Source organism: Pelophylax lessonae (genome assembly GCF_965119305.1).
Source record: "Pelophylax lessonae genome assembly, chromosome: 13".
NCBI lineage: Eukaryota > Metazoa > Chordata > Amphibia > Anura > Ranidae > Pelophylax > Pelophylax lessonae.
Genome location: NC_138780.1, coordinates 97,531,422 through 97,548,587, shown reverse-complemented (window position 1 = coordinate 97,548,587; position 17,166 = coordinate 97,531,422). Strand labels below are relative to the sequence as shown.

Below are 17,166 nucleotides of genomic sequence, written 5' to 3'. Positions count from 1 at the left end.
CAAAACGATAAGTTGGTCTTGCGACCTCATTCGTCTTTTCTTCCTAAGGTGGTCTCTGAGTTCCACCTTTAATGAGGACATTGTCCTGCCTTCGCTTTGTACGAAGCGTAAGCATCCTAAGGAGGTTTCATTGCATTCCTTGGATGTTGTCCAGGCGATCAGGGTTTACCTGTCGTCTACGGAATCCTTTCGGAAGACTGATTACCTCTTTGTCCTTCCCGAGGGACCTCGGAAGGGCATGGCTGCATCTGCAGCGACCATTGCCAAATGGATCAGACAGACCATTGAACAGGCCTATGCTTTGAAGGAACGGGTTCCACCCTTCCCTGTTAAGGCACACTCTACCAGATCTTTGAGTGCTTCCTGGGCCTATTGGCATCGTGCCTCGGTGGCCCAGGTGTGCAAGGCTGCGACTTGGTCGTCGGTGCACACCTTTTCCAAATTCTATAAGGTGGATGTTCTGGCATCAGCTGTTGCCTCCTTTGGCCGCAAGGTTCTCAGTGCGGCAGTGCCTTAAAGGACCCTTGTGTTTTTTTTGTGGGTCCCTGGCTGTTGGGGTGTTAGCACCTGGGTTATTTGCTTTCCTGGGCTGTTGCTCCTGTTGATCTCTTACTGTGCGTGTAAGGTTCTTTTCTCTGATGTGGGTACTGCGTTACCTTTTCTACGGTTGCGTCTCCCACCCCTCATGTCTACACTGCTTTGGGACATCCCAATAGTGATGACTTAGAGGAGGCGGCGACTGTCAAAGGACGTAAGAGAAAACGGAATTTTTGTAAAATCTTACCTGTAAAATTCCTTTCTCTGAGTCCTCCGACAGTCGCCGCCTCCGCCCCTCTTTTGGGGTTTTCTTGTACACTTACTGCTATGCTACCAAACTGAGTTGAGAGTGTTCACTGCAAGGGGGTATTGACCAGTGGGACAGCCCCCATGGGTGTGTCTATGCAAATGCTTTTGTTCTTTTGACTAAGTCTTATGCCTAGCTACTCCTCTGGAGCGGAAGTCAATACCCAATAGTGATGACTTAGAGAAGGCGGCGACTGTCGGAGGACTCAGAGAAAGGAATTTTACAGGTAAGATTTTACAAAAATTCATTTTTTTCCCTTTTGAGTGCCGGTTTACACTTCTGCGATGCGGGAACGCTGCGAGTATGCAGCGTGTTCCCGCGTCGCATCCGCACATCTGGCAGTTCACACTGCCATATGCGATACGCAGGGGGTGTCAATTTAAAGTTGACACCCCCAGTTGCGATCGCATATCGCAGTGCGATCTGCAAGTACCCACAGAATCGGATCGCACCAGTGTGAACCACTATGTGATCCAATTCTACTGCGGCTCAAAAAAAGCCTCATGTGCGTGTTTGTTGCAGATACAGTGCGAATTCAGCCATACAAAGTGTATGGCTGAACTCTCATCCGCACATCAGATCGCATGTAATTAGGAGCAGTGCGCTCCGAATTACATGCCATCTCCGCAAACACGGAAGTGTGAACCGGCACTAAGACATAATTAAAATCTTGCCCCTGATGAAACCTTTTTTGTTTACATTGTTTTTCTCCACAGCAAATTGGGTGGAAAATGAACTCCCTTTTTGGATTGTTTGTTTGGATACTAATAAGTGATTTGAAACTCTCGCACTATCTCCAAAGGGAAATTGGAATTTTGCACTGCAGGGCTGGTGTAACGTGATCATCAATGATGTAAAATGAAAAGTGATATACATCAATTGAATAAAAAGCAAACTGATACTAATGAATAATAATAAATGTATTGCAAAGTATCCTTCACCAAGTGATATGGAGCTGTGGGTCGGAAATAAACTTCCCAATCTCAGAAAATAAAAGAAAATAACAGTCAACACGCAGTGAATCGCAAATAAACCGTGCAAATGTTCAGTGCAGAATACACCAAAGGGTGTACAAGCCCGCTCACCTTACATCTAACTAAATCTTCTTTTTTTTTTTTTTATCCCCTCACCAACAGTACCAAGCACTTAGCGCTGGATTATTTTTCTTCCGCTGCACAGTATGCAACAACGAGGATCTGTTTCAGAAAGAAATGCTACATATGGGAATCCATATTCCAGAAAGGTATGTTTTTGTTATAGCCCTTTAAAGACCGTCAAACATTTATATCTGGACTGATTTCTGCAGCTTTGTGCTCTCATCCTTTTATTCTATGCCAGCTGACTCTTTTAGACCCTGCTGGTGCTGCACTGGGCATTAGAGAGCTGAAACACTATAGCAGTCATTTGATTTATTTGTACTCTCCACCAAGCTTGGAGTCCAGCCCTCACCCTTGTAAAAGGGCATCCCTGATATTTTTTTTTTTTTTTTATGTTATGTAATTCACTAAAAGGTTTTGGCTAAGAGGTAAAAAATGTTCTTGACCTTTTTTGTGTTTTTTTTTTTTCTTCTTCTTCTTACCTGTTTAGAGATGCCTCATGGGAGTTGGAAGAAAACGCTTTTCAAGAGCTATTGGTCAGATATCAGCGATGTGATGTTAAAAAGTGTGTGTGCCTATTTGGTCGAGAATATAGTGAACCAGAGAGGTGAGTATCTGGTTTTGGCAATCACACTTGCTGTGAGATGATTAAAAAGCAGTTCCAGCAATACATGGCACTATTCAGTGAGCTAATAATGCTATGCAGCTAAAATCTAACACCCATCTTAACTTACTTTAAAGAAACTGACATTAAAGCCTTCTTTTTGAATTTGATACTTAGGATTTTTACATGGTTTACAAAAAGAAACTAAAGTTTCTCTATCGTCCATTGACAGACGCAGCCTCCTCTTCATGAGCTGTGTGGGTTATGCTGCCATCTGCAGGAGTAGTCTAGGCAGTACATTAGTACAAAGTTTTTACATATACACGTCCACGGGGCTGTCCCTCCAGCAATAACCCTCACAGATACAGCCGAGCACATCAGTTTGTTTCTGCCTTGAGAAGGAGTAGGACCTATGTTTCCTGCTGGGACTCCGGTCTCAGTTTTTTGTATTCTTTTCAGAATATTTTTTTATTTCACTTTACTCACTTGCTAGCTAGTGTTCAGGGAAGATTTTCCTTGTGATATACAAGCAACGATGCCGGCTGGGGCTCCGCACTGGATAATCTAGATCCTTATGGCCCCCCCCCCCCCCCCAGCCTGGCCTACGAGCTTGAGCAGGTTATAGTCCCGCACTAGGCCTAGCCACGACATTGCCCCTTTTCCGGATGGGGACGTGCCTGCAAGTGGATGCCTTGCCGGGACGCGATGACCTGGAAACGCAGCATACCCCTCGGTTGGCGGAACCCCCACTTCGGAGCTGAGAGCGATCAAGCTCTGCCTGCTTCACTGGACGGGTCAGCTACGCGGCTCTCCGGTTTGGACACAGTCAGACAATGCCACGGCGGTGGCTTACATCAATCATCAAGGGGGCACCAAGAGTGTCCTGGCAGCCGAGGAGGTGGCCGAGATTCTGTTTTGGGTGGAACTAAATGTCCCGGCTCTTTCCGCAGTCCACATTCCGGGGGTGGAGAATTGGCAAGCGGATTACCTGAGTCGTCAGATGTTGGATCAAGGGGAATGGTCCCTTCATCCGGAGGTGTTTTTATCTCCTGTGTGCCTGATGGGGGACTCCGGAGGTGGATCTGTTTGCGTCTCGCCTCAACAGGAAAGTTCAGAGGTTTGTGGCCAGGTCTCGGGATCCTCTGGCAGACGCCAGAGACATTCTGGTGGCTCCTTGGAGCCAGTATCGCCTGATTTATGCCTTCCCTCTGCTTGTACTGCTGCCCAGGTTTCTTCGCCAGGTGGCGATGGAAGGCATTCCGGTCGTTCTGGTGGCACCAGACTGGCCTCGGCGGTCTTGGTACGCAGACCTGGTAAAAATGGTCGTAGACCCTCCCAAGGACCGATCTTCTATTCTGCTTTACGGTCGCTGGCTTTAATGGCTTGGCTGTTGAAAGCAAGGTGTTGAGGGTTAGAGGTCTGTCTGACTCTGTGATTCCTACCCTTTTAAAGGGCAGGAAGTCAACTTCCAGGAAGATCTATCATCGCATGTGGAAATCGTACATTTCATGGTGTGAATTGCTGCAGCTGCGCCCTCGCTTGTTTTCTATAGCTAGGGTTTTGGCCTTTTTACAAAAAGGGGTTGTGCAGCGCTTGGCGTTGGGTACAATCAAGGGGCAGGTGTTGGCCTTGGCTCTTTACTTCCAACGTCCATTGGCCAGTAATAGCTTGATTCGCACTTTCATCCAGGGGGTCATCTGGCTCCTTCGAGGAGATCCCCGTTATCGCCGTGGGATCTCAATCTGGTTTGGTTTTGTTCTTCAAAAGCCTCCCTTAAAGAATATCGGGGAGATTTCTCTGCTTTCCTTGTCACACAAGGTTGCCTTCCTAGTGGGTATTACTTCTGCTCGCAGAGTCTCTGAGTTGGCAGCGCTATCCTGTTGTTCGCCTTATTTGGTTGTCCACAGGGATAAAGTGGTCCTCCAGCTAAAACCATCTTTCTCTTACGTCCTCCGACAGTCGCCGCCCATTCACACAGTCTTCACCAATGGGTATTGACCTTTGCTCCGCAGGAGTAGCTAGGCACAAGACTTGTTAGTAACAAAAGCTTTAAGCATAGACACACCCCTAGGGGCTGTCCCACTAGTCAATACCTCCCTGCACCAGCATTCCCAACTCAGTTTGATTTTGCCTAGCTCAGGAGTAGTCAGGCTTTCCTGTGGTGGGGCTTCAGTCTCAGCCTTCTACACTTTTTTGATTTTATTTCAAGTGTTTTCTCTTTACTTTACTAGCTGTTATTTTGTCAGCTCTTAGATAGGGATCTTCGGATGAAGATGCATCATGCGGAGCTGGGTATCGGACTGGCCGCCCTGGATCCCAGGGCTGAGGGCCAGATGGATCCCCAGCCTGCCATCGAGCGTTAGGCTACGGTTCGCCCTGGCGCCCTGAACGACCCATCCCTGCTCGCTGCAGGGATGCTGCCTGTGAGGTGGCTACCTCACTGGACGCCTTCTGCGGTCATGTGCTGCGGTCTCCTGTGTCCCGGCTGCGGCACTCCCTGTCATAAAGGATAGCGGTTTGTTGCTTTTGAGACGGTTCCCCACGCCATCCGGCACGGTAAGCACCTTCTGTGTGGGGACCATCTGTCTGGGGTGTCAGTCTGTGGCTGTGTGTTCCCCCCATGTCTGTTATGTGCGGGCTCCCTGCTACGATCCCTGTGGGGGTTAAATGCCTTTATTTGTGCTGCGGGGGGGGCCCTCTCGCTCTGCTGTAAAAGTTTCTTTTAGAGCGATGTGAGTGCAGACATGCTGTGACGGCGACCGCTATTGCGGTCTGCCATTTTTTTGTACATACTGTGGGCGGCCTGTTCCTGGGCCTTGTGCAGAGTTCGGTGCGGTGTGCTGTGGCGCCAATCGGCGCCATTTTGGCGGTGACATGCGCGCTCGATCTGAGCACATGTCGGCGGCCATCTTCCTGTAGCCTCTATTCCCTTATGCCGAGCAGCCATTTTCCCTGATCTGGCCACTGTAGTGGCGTCCTTGGTATCTCAGATGCAGGTGCTGATGGCTGAACGTTCTGCAAAGAGGGCCAGGTTATCCATTTCCTCTAATCAGAGGGCGATGTGGCTGCTGTGGCTGGCGTGCCCTTTTCAGGGTCTCGCTCATCCCTAGACCTTATGGGGTCTGAGGGGGAGGCGGAGGTGGAAGGGGTTGATACTTCTCCCCCTGGCTCGCCTGAAGAGCTTGCACTCATGGATGAGCTGATTGCCTCCATAAAGGATATGCTGCACCTGGAGGATGAGCCCACTCCTCCTGCTAGGGTGTCCTCCTTTGGGACACATAGAACTCGCAAATCAGCGCAGGTTTTTCCCTGCCCTGCGGAGTTTCATCATACTGTTAATGAACAATGGCGCACTTTAAAGAAGCCCTTTACAGTACCCAGTAGGTTTAAACTGCTTTATCCCTTTGCGCCTTCCACCGACGAGCACTGGTGTGTAGCACCTCAAGTGGATCACGCTGTAGCCGTTTTAAACAAGGCTACCCTGGTTCCTACTGAGGATACCCCGGTTTTCCAGGATCCTACGGAAAGGAGGTTGGAGTCTCTTGCCCGTCATGCATATATGGTGGCTGGCTCTATGCTCAAGCCTATTTTTGCTCCGGTTATGGCAGCCCAGGCGGTGGCCGATTGGACAAAGGTGCTCAGACGCACCCTGGTGGCTGATTCAGCTCCGCCGACCACGCTGGCTATGGTGGACCAGATCCATCAGGGAGTCATGTACTTGTGCGATGCGGCCTTGAATGAGGCCCCTTTGGCTGCACGCCTGTCTAGTGTCGCGATACTTAACCGTCGTCTGATATGGCTGAAAAGTTGGTCGGTCGACCAATCATCTCGCAAGACGGTAGCGGATTTTCCCTACGCTGGTTCACGCCTTTTCGGCGAGGCTTTGGATACTCTGGTAAAAGGAGTTACTGGGGGCAAGAGTACTCTCTTGCCCCAGAATCCCAAGAACAAGTCATTTCGTGGCAAGCGGAACCCTTCATTTAGGCCCTCTCAAGGGTCCTTTCGTGCCTTTAGGTCGCAATCCAAGGGCAAGCCCTTCAAAGGCCAAGGCACCCAGAAGAAGCCGTGGGCAGGTAAGCAGAAATCCGGACAAGTCGGTTCTGTGACCCACTCCGCTTCAGCCTGAAGGGACGCCCTGACTAGTTTCTGGGGTGGGGGGACGTTTGCGCGGTTTCCTCCAACCTTGGCTGCTCCGCATCCAACCTTCTTCCAACCTTGGCTGCTCCGCATCAGGAAATCGGTCGATCGGGTTACAAGATCGAATTCCTTTCTCGGCCGGCGGGCAGATTTTTTCCCTCAAATCTTCAACCTCCGGAGCGTTTGCGGGATCTGCACCTAGCGGTGCGGGACCTGCGGGCCCAGGGGGTGGTGGTTTTCGGTGCCTCATCGGACAGATTTCGGGGGTTTTACTCCAATCTGTTCACTGTGCCCAGAAAGGAGGGCAAGGTGCGTCCGATTCTGGACTTAAAAGCTCTGAACCGCTTCGTGCGTGTTCGGAAGTTCCGCATGGAATCCCTGCGCTCAGTGGTGGCTGCCCTGAGCCCGGGAGAATTCATGGCCTCCATCGATTTGAAGGATGCGTACCTACACATCCCCATTTTCGAGGGCCACCAGAGGTACCTTCGATTCGCCATTGCGGAGGAACACTACCAGTTTGTGGCATTACCTTTCGGTCTCGCTTCAGCTCCGCGGGTTTTTACCAAGGTTCTGGCCCTGTTATGTGCCCAGGGCATTGTGGTCTTGGGATATCTGGACGATCTCCTGTTAAGGTCGAATGCCAGCCAGAGCCTGTTGACCGACCTGTCCACCACGGTGCAGACTCTCCAGGAGTTCGGTTGGACCATAAACGTTCCGAAGTCGACTCTGTGTCCTTCGGTTCGCCTTCCCTATCTGGGGATGGTTCTGGACTCTGTTCAGGCGAAGGTTTTCCTGCCGGAGGACAAGCTCCGGACGCTTCAGGACAAAGTCAGGTCCCTCAGGGACAACCGATTCTCGTCTCTCAGGACATGCATGAGATGCCTGGGGTTGATGGTCACGGCCTTCGAAGCGATCCCTTTTGCTCAGTTTCACACGCGGGGTCTCCAGGCGGAGATTCTTGCCAAGTGGGACGGGCGACTGCAGTCTCTGGATCTGCGGGTCTCATTGAGCCACCGCACCAGAAGGAGTCTTCTGTGGTGGCTCCAGTCCCCGGCGGTGTCGGGGGCAAGTCTTTTCGTCCGTTGTTCTGGACGGTAGTCACCACGGATGCCAGCCTGTCGGGCTGGGGTGGTGTTCTGGGCAACCTGTCCGCCCAGGGAACTTGGTCAAAGGAGGAATCCTCCCTTCCGATCAACATTCTGGAATTGAGAGCGATAAAGCTTTGCCTTCTCCAATGGTCGGGACGGCTTCAGGGCCGTCCAGTTCGGTTTCAGACGGACAATGCCACCGCTGTGGCTTACATCAACCACCAAGGGGACACCAGGAGTGCCCGAGCGGCTCGGGAAGTGACCGACATTCTGTCTTGGGCCGAGACGCACGTCCCGGCGATAACGGCAGTAACATACCGGGGGTGGAGAACTGGCAGGCGGATTATCTGAGCCGCCAGACCCTGGACCAGGGGGAATGGTCCCTACACCCGGATGTCTTCTAGATGTTGTGCGCGAGGTGGGGTTCACCGGATGTGGACCTGTTCGCGTCTCATCTAAACAACAAGGTGGAAAGGTTCGTGGCAAGGACGCGCGATCTTCGGGTGGATTCCTCGGGCGCGTTGGTGGCGCCCTGGCATCAGTATCGTCTAATGTATGCCTTTCCTCCAATTCAGCTGCTGTCCAGGCTCCTTTGCAGGTTGGCCTCGGAACCGCACAAGGTGATTCTGGTGGCACCGGACTGGCCTCGCCGGTCTTGGTACGCAGACCTCGTTCATTTGGTCGAACCTCCGTGGCGCCTGCCGATCCGGGAAGACCTTCTGTCTCAAGGGCCGATATTCCTTCCTGCTTTACAGTCGCTGGCTTTAACGGCCTGGCTGTTGAAAGCCAGGTCCTGAGGGACAAGGGTCTCTCCCCTGAGGTCATTCCCACTTTGATCAAGGCTAGAAAAGCCTCTTCGGGGAAGATTTATTACCGTACTTGGAAAGCGTATTTTGCCTGGTGTGAGTCCAGGGGGTATTCCCCTCGCTCATACTCGGTGTCGAGAGTGCTGGCTTTCCTCCAGACGGGTGTGGACCAGCGTTTGGCGCTGGCCACGATAAAGGGCCAGATTTCTGCATTGGCCGTTCTTTTTCAGCGCCCTGTGGCGTCAAATTCCTTAATTCGCACCTTTGTTCAAGGGGTGTGTCATTTGGCCCCTCCTCGGAGGGAGCCCTTGCCTCCGTGGGACTTGAACTTGGTTCTGTCCGTGTTGCAACACACTCCCTTTGAAAAGATCAGGGAGATCTCGTTACCTCTGCTGTCCAAAAAGGTCGCCTTTTTGGTGGCGATCACTTCGGCTCGCATGGTGTCGGAGCTGGCAGCGTTGTCCTGCAGCTCTCCCTACTTGGTGCTTCACAAGGATAAGGTGGTCTTTGCGACCTAACCCGTCCTTTCTTCCGAAAGTGATCTCGGATTTTCACCTTAATGAAGACATTGTCTTGCCTTCGCTTTGCGCGAAGCCAAAACATCCTAAGGAGGTTGCCTTGCATTCCTTGGATGTTGTCCGGGCGATCAGGGTTTACCTGTCGTCCACTAAATCTTTTCGCAAGTCGGATTCCCTCTTTGTCCTTCCGGAGGGACCTCGGAAGGGCATGGCGGCGTCGGCTGCGACCATCGCCAAATGGATCAGACAGACCATTGTGCAGGCCTATGCCTTGAAGGAAAGGGTTCCGCCCTTCCCTGTGAAGGCGCACTCTACCAGGTCTTTGAGTGCGTCTTGGGCTTTTCGGCATCAGGCTTCAGTGGCCCAGGTGTGTAAGGCGGCGACTTGGTCGTCCGTGCACACCTTCTCCAAGTTTTATAAGGTGGATGTTCAGGCATCAGCCGATGCCTCCTTTGGTCGTAAAGTTCTCAGTGCGGCAGTGCCTTAGGGACCCTGTTTTTTTTTTTGGGTCTTTGGCTGTTGGGGTGTTTTACCCCTGGGTTATTTGTCTTTCCTGGGTTGTTGCTCCTGTTGAGCACGTTTCCTGTTGCCCAGCTGGTTCTCTTACCCTGTGTAAGGTTCCTTTCTCTGATGTGGGTACTGCGTTGCTTTTTCTGCGGCTGCGTCTCCCACCCCTCATGTCTACACTGCTTTGGGACATCCCATTGGTGAAGACTGTGTGAATGGGCGGCGACTGTCGGAGGACGTAAGAGAAAACTGAATTTTTGTAAAATCTTACCGTAAAATTCCTTTCTCTGAGTCCTCCGACAGTCGCCGCCCCCCTTCCCTCTTTTGGGGTTTTGTGTACTCTTACTGCTATGCTACCAAACTGATTTGGGAATGCTGGTGCAGGGAGGTATTGACTAGTGGGACAGCCCCTAGGGGTGTGTCTATGCTAAAAGCTTTTGTTACCAACAAGTCTTGTGCCTAGCTACTCCTGCGGAGCAAAGGTCAATACCCATTGGTGAAGACTGTGTGAATGGGCGGCGACTGTCGGAGGACTCAGAGAAAGGAATTTTACGGTAAGATTTTACAAAAATTCAGTTTTTCTCCCTAAGGTGGTGTCGATTTTTCACCTTAATGAGTGAATCGTGTTGCCTTCCTTATGTCCTAAGCCTAGATATCCCAAAGAAATTGCCTTGCACTCTCTGGATGTGGCTCGGGCGATAAGGGCTTATCTGACGGTTACTGAGGCCTTCAGGAAATCGGACTCTCTCTTTGTCCTTACGGACGGTCCTCGTAAAGGTTTGGCTGCGTCCACTGCAACCATTTCCAGATGGATCAGGCAGACGGTTGTTCAGGGTTATGCACACAAGGGTCAGGTTCCTCCTTTCCCTGTGAAAGCTCATTCTACTAGAGCGCTGAGTGCCTCTTGGACTTTTCGCCATCAGGCCTCGGTTGTACAGGTTTGTAAGGCAGCGACTTGGTCGTCTGTGCACACCTTTACAATATTTTTCAAGGTGGATTTGTTGGCTTCTTTGGATGCCTCTTTTAGCTGCAAGGTTTTGCAGGCTGCTGTTTTTCATAAGAGAATGTTTTTATTTATTTTTTTTTTTTCTCTCTTAGGGGTCTTTTACCTGGGTGAGCTCATGTTTTGGTTGAGCTTCATGTTACCAAGTTGGCTAGGTTCAGCCTTTGGATTTTACATTACTTTCTGGTTGCGTTCATCACGATGAGGCTGCGTCTGTCAATGGACGATAGAGAAAATAAGATTTTTGTAAGATCTTACCGTTAAATCTTTTTCTTTGATGTCCATTGCCAGACACAGCACCTGTCCCTCTGATGGGGATGTTTTTTTTGTCTTCACTGCTTGCAACGAAACTGATGTGCTGGGCTGTCTGTGAGGGTTATGTCTGGAGGGACAGCCCCGTGGGCGTGTATATGTAAAAACTTTGTACTAACGTACTGCCTAGACTGCTCCTGCAGGTGGCAACATAACCCACACAGCTCATGAAGATGAGGCTGCGTCTGTCAATGGACATCAGAGAAAAAGTTTTTACTGTAAGATCTTACAAAACTCTTATTTTTTACACACATAAAAATCACAAACACATGCTGGTAGAACTTGATTTATCAGCATTGAGACACATTTTGTTTATGACTGTTGTGCAATAAAGGAGTAATAATAATAATAATAGACACATTCTAAAACTTTTATATCTCACGTCATCTATGTAACCTCCAAGCAGTCTACAACCATTCCATCCCTTGGGTTCAGTTTCCAGCCCAATATCTATATAAGTATTTTCTCATACGGTGAGGCCCAAAGAGCAGGACAAGAACTATGAAAAGGTTTTGGAGTAACCAGAGCAACAAATAGATTCATGTCAAGAGAGTAGCCTATCTAATATTAGTGTAGTACGTATGCTACACATCAAGTGGTGAGCCAATCTTCCCATTGTTTATTAAACTTAGCCAGACAACTGCGCTTAGCGTATTCTAATTTGTTTGCTCATCAAGGTATCATTTACTGACATTATGTCCTTCTAATCCAAGCTGATAGCTAGGTTGTTCTGATAGGTAAAGCTTCAAGCACTTCCTAAAGTACTGAAGCATGCCTGCCCCTTCCTGCACCCTACGTATTTCTATTACTGTTTGCCAGTCAACACACCAGTAGGCTTACAAGGACGGGAGTGGCTTGGTTGCAAGTGTTGGAACTTTTCCTGTTCTGGCAGGGCCTTGAATTTGTCAATGACAGGAGGGTTTTGGGAGGCTGCCTCTAGAAGTTACCAATTTATACTTGCAACAGACTACATACAGCCAGCTTGATATAGAAGTATGAATGTGCGCATGCATAGACTTCAATTTCTCGCCTCTATCTCAATCCGCATTCTAGATAGTAAACTAGGAATTTTTATGTTTAAACATTTTTGAACAAGAGGACTGGTCTTGTGACTTGTACTGTGCACATTTCCTCTACAATAAGTTCAGAGAAGCTAGCTAGTTTTTATTTAAAGAACACATGTACTGTATGTAAGGACATTCTGTTAAAAAAAACCTTACTGTGTACGTTAACATGGTGTAAGTGAAAAAGGGTTTAATACTACTATTTACTTATTTGAACAGGCAGTGAAAGCACTTTAAGCCCCCATTCACACCTTAGTGTTGTGTAGATTGGTTCCCTAAACCTGACTATGCTGAACATGCACAATCCATTGTTTGTAATATGTGCCTGTTCACATTTCGGTCACTTGTACACTTGATGTCCTTTGTTCTGAGAAGTACATGAGCTATCTTTTAGAATAATCCAACATTTTTGGCTTCAGACTTCAGCACTTGTAAATGGGCAAAATGTGTTTTTACACCTGAAAAACTCCTCTCCTTCTCTCTCTCTCAAAAAAAAAAAAAACAACTTACTTGGGGCGCACTTTCCTGAACCCTGATCAGCGTATAAACAAGCATATACGAGTGCGTATCCCAGAATTCTTTGCACTCATCCACTGAAGAAGACCGAGCAGGTATTGCAGGGGCTATCAGAAACCGGTTTGGCTTTTCAATATACTGTATGTCGCTTATACCAGCGGGGCTTCCTAGCGCTCCCCCTTATTGACCATGCTTTGGACTCGCACCTGCCATTTCTCCCCCTTGTTAGTGCATTACTTTCTTTTGGTAATAAATGGTCCACACTACACTATGAGACTGTTTGTGTACCCCTCTTTTTTCCATTTTTGTGTTTTCAGTCAGCATAATCTTGATTATTCAGTTTGTCTATCTACGCTGATAAATTTGTCAATATTCACATTTTTACCTATAGCAAATGGGAGATTCTGCGCTGCCAGTGCTGTGGATCTCGTGGTACACATATGGCTTGCTCCTCGATAGAACACCTGAATCAGACCTGGGAATGCTCAGACTGTCGAAGTGTTGGCTGCACACCAGGTAATTGCCTTTTTTCTCATCTTTGTCGGGGAACCTGACATTTTTAGGGTATTACTGTGTAAAATCTAGGAATTCAAACTCTTGCCAATCTGCCATCTTTCTGTTTTGTCTCGGTCTTCTTTTTTTACTCTGTTTGTCTCCCGTTTCCTGAAGGTACCCGCAGGAAACATCCTGCTTCAGGTTCCGCTAAAACCAGGTGGATTCAACAACTCATCCTTTATGCCTATGATTTCAAGGGCAAGGTTCCACTTTTCCCTGTCAAAGCGCTGCCACGAAAGCTTTGATCTGTTTTTTTGACCACTCATCATTGGGGCACCGTGGGTTTCATTAACTAAAACCTGGCGAATGAAAAATCTGGTGCAGCTGTGCATAGTAGCCAATCCGCTTCTAACTTAAGCTTGTTCAATTAAGCTTTGACAATAACGCCTAAAAGCTGGTTGGTTTCTGTGCAAAGCTGCACCAGATTTTGCACTCTGCAGTTTTAGTAAATCAATCCGTGTCACTAAATAAATAGGGGTACCAAGGAACCTGCATTACACAGATAAACCTTCAAGATTCTTCTACTGCTACTTGCAGCTCAGTGAGAGCTTGATCTTGATGAGTTTGAAAAGAAAACACTTAAAATGTAACTGTGCAAAGTGCTTTTTATTGTTGTTTTCCCAGTGGGGACAGTCGCCCTTTTGTGCCTGAGTGATACCAGAATAAATGCTGATCAATGCCAAGGGAATTTTCTCTTGCTTGGAAGAGCTTCTCTCTCACTTTCTCTTGTACATTCTAGATTCTCTAGAAGCAAGTTAAGTAAAATCTCCACCGTGAGACACACAGCAAAAAACTGACTGGTTGTAACCCTTCTGTATTCTTTGTGGATTGATTGATTGATTGATCATCTGTTCTAGCTCATGAACAGTTTGTATTTTGGTGAGGGTTTGGAAGAGGTAGCTTGTACATATTTATTTATTCATTCATTCATTTGTAGTTTCTCTCAGGGTCAAGTTCTTCAGACTATGAATGATAGTATACCTGGTTTTGTTTACATCTAACACATTTTCAAAATAAATTTGTTTCCGTTTTAAAACGTTATATTTGGGATCTTTCCCTTTGCCATCTCTACTACCATGAGTGCATTGCTACCTTAGTTGCACTTCTAACTTTGGAACCTGGATAGAGCTGTGTCTATGAACTATATAACCTTATTTTTTCTATGGCTTCTTGCTTAAAATGTATACCAAAGCTTCAAACGTTGTCCAACAGTGTTGTTGGGGTCTGCCATAGAAGTCCAATCAGGAAAACCACCAAGGGTGACAACACTGCTCCCCAGCAAATACAGTATTATCATTCTAGGACAGGAAGTGTGTTGCTGACAGGATTGGGGAAACATATTTGTGGAAAAAAGAAAACTAGTACAGCCTAGAACTGGTAAGCTGTAATACAATACAGTTTTGATCTTGGGTTTAGGATTACACTCCACTCCTTTTTATTATTTTTTTTAATCAGAAAGCATCTTAGACTCTGCGGCAGGTATTTTTAAAGTTAACTAAAGATAAATGTTTTTTCTCTTTCGTTCATTGATGGACACAGCTCCTCCTCTTCATGACCGTAGGGTTATGCTGCCCCCTACAGGAGTAAGACACTAGGCAGAGAGAAAAGCTTGAGCATGCCTATGGGGCAGTCCCTGGGGTTATACTCCCACTTCCTCCTGCCACCACATTGGACTAGAAATCACTAAATAATGATCCCCTTTTTACCTACAGTGCAAATGGGGGAAAAAAATATACGAGCAATGATAAAAAACATCACCTCTTAATATAATCCATAAGCATGCATAAATGTGTAGTAACCATTTAAACACAAAACTGATATTCTAAAAAGTCCTTTAAAAGTCCATAAGATAAAAAAAACATCCAAGGAGTTTTTTGATTGTTGTGATATGAAATAATGGGTCACCAATCTCCACCACCACCATACCTGGGGAAGATCTAAAATGCTCCTTCACCAAATGTTGTTGCTTACCCACTCTCGTGGCTAAGCTATAAGGCATAGATCTCAAAAATCACTCTGGAAAGCACTTCTATAGGTGTATGCACAGCTGCAGCACTCCAGAACATGTGAAAAGAAAGGACAATCCCCACTAGTGCAATAACGTTTTTAAATTGCATTTATTCACATCCACCATAAATACCACTCACTTGGTATATAATAAAATCACGCATATCATGCAACAGGGAGGTATTCACCGTCAGACCCTCTCTCCGGGCTCCATGCCGTGGAAGACAGATCGCCCGGATGTCATAGCACTCCTCAAACAATGATTGTTGAATGCCGTTTGGTCACGTCTCGACGCGTTTCGCTTCCGACTTCGTCACCGGGGGCGTATAGTGCTAATAGCCAAACATGCCTTTTACTGATTGCTGCGCGTTGTGCAGAAGCTTACTGTGAGCTGTCCGGTGGTGGTGAGTTGAGGAGAGAAAGAGGCGCCTCTAAGTGTAGACTTTTAAACACATTTTATTCAGTATAATGTACACTCACATCTGTAAGTAAGCAGATTCGTGTTAGGCACCCTCCTGGAGATTCCAAGATAGGGAGGTGAGGAATTATGTCATCCGGTCCGTGCTGCCATCCCGTGGGACATGTCTCCTCTTCACCATAGCCGGCAATAACGGCATGGCGAGAGCGAGGCTCTGAGTCCGTCGGATGTAATCGAGGCTTGGTCAGCAGTCGTGTGTGGAAGAAGTCACTGGGGATGTGACTCGTTTCTGAGCGTACGTGCTGCCGAGGGGCAGACACAAGCCTGGAATATTTGGGACTGACTCTAGACTTGGCCTTGGCCAGAGTGTTTCTCCCTCTAGCAAAACTTCAGAAGTTGCAGGAGGTGATTCGGCTTCTGCTGTCCAGCAGACGATAATCACTTTGGACTTTCATGCGGGTGCTGGGCCTGATGTTGTCTACCTCCGAGGCTGTTCTGTTTGCAGTTCCACACAAGATCTCTGCAAAAGAAGATTCTGGTGAAGATGAACAAGGAACCTCAGTCTCTGGACAATCCAATCTCGCTGAGTCGGAGAACAAGGGGGTCCCTAGTTCGGTGGCTTTGCTGTCCAGCACTTCAGGGAAAATCCTTTCTTCCCCTGTACTGGACGGTTGTCGCCTCGGATTTCAGCCTATCCCTGTGAGGAGGCATCCTTGGCACGGATTGTGCTCAAGGGGTCTGGACTCTGGTGGAGTCTGGGCTTACCGATCAATGTACTGGAGCGATCAGGCTTTTCCTGGATCATTGGACAGGTCCTCTCCAGGGATGTCCGGTATGAATTCAATTGAACAGTGCCAGGGCCGTGGCCTATGTCCATCACCAAGGGGGCATGAGAAGTGTTCTGGCAGCTCAGGAAGTAGCCGGCATTCTGAGGTGGGGAGAACGATTCATTCCAGCCCTCTCTGCTATACACATTCCAAGGGGTGGAAAATTGGCAGGCGGACTGTCTGTGTGAAAAATATTTGTATATACTAGCAGCATATACCCACTCTCTCCAAACAACGTGACAGAAAAAAAGTGCAGAACAATGAAATGCAATATATAAAGCAGCTGCGGTGTCAACCAATAGGTAAGTAATGAAAATAAGACTCTACCAGATATATTGCTCTAAGCAGAGAACAGCGCTTGCTAATGTGTACAATGCAGCATATACAAAATAAACTTGTCTGTGCAACATGAATATTAACTATGTGTCACCATATACTTCTACAATGCAAAAAAAATATTATTATTTTGAGAAATATAATAAAATATAATAAAAGAAAAAGTCCAAGTGAATAATAGTGAAGAAAAAACTCTTCAAAAGGAAAAGGAATCCACTAGTGTTCTTATAAACAGTGCACTCTTCCTGTCGTGGTGAGTCAGTGTCCCAACCATGGCTGGATGGATACAGGGAGCCAGGTATACCCAGTGCAATCACTGAGTGCAGAAATTCCCACTCCCTGGATGATGTGGATCCTCCTTACTCTACGGTAATAGGATCAAACGGGCTGGTCGGGTCCTTTGCCTCTGGAGTGGTATGCAGAAAAAAATATTAAAAAAACGGAGCGCGACCTCCTCTTCTTGTAAATATATATATATATATATATATATAATATATATATATATATAGAGTGTGTTTGTGTGTGTG

General features: G+C 47.7%; 1 protein-coding gene across 2 annotated transcripts in view; it reads left to right on the top strand.

Annotated features, from left to right (window-relative positions):
* The window catches only part of G2E3 (G2/M-phase specific E3 ubiquitin protein ligase), an 82,658-nt gene that overhangs the window by 35,787 nt on the left and 29,705 nt on the right, over positions 1 to 17,166 (top strand). For both annotated transcript variants that reach the window (XM_082275201.1, XM_082275202.1), the window contains exons 7-9: positions 1,981 to 2,087; positions 2,432 to 2,548; positions 12,888 to 13,012. In XM_082275201.1, coding sequence (XP_082131327.1) covers positions 1,981 to 2,087; positions 2,432 to 2,548; positions 12,888 to 13,012 — 349 coding nt within the window. The remainder of the gene's footprint in view (positions 1 to 1,980; positions 2,088 to 2,431; positions 2,549 to 12,887; positions 13,013 to 17,166) is intronic.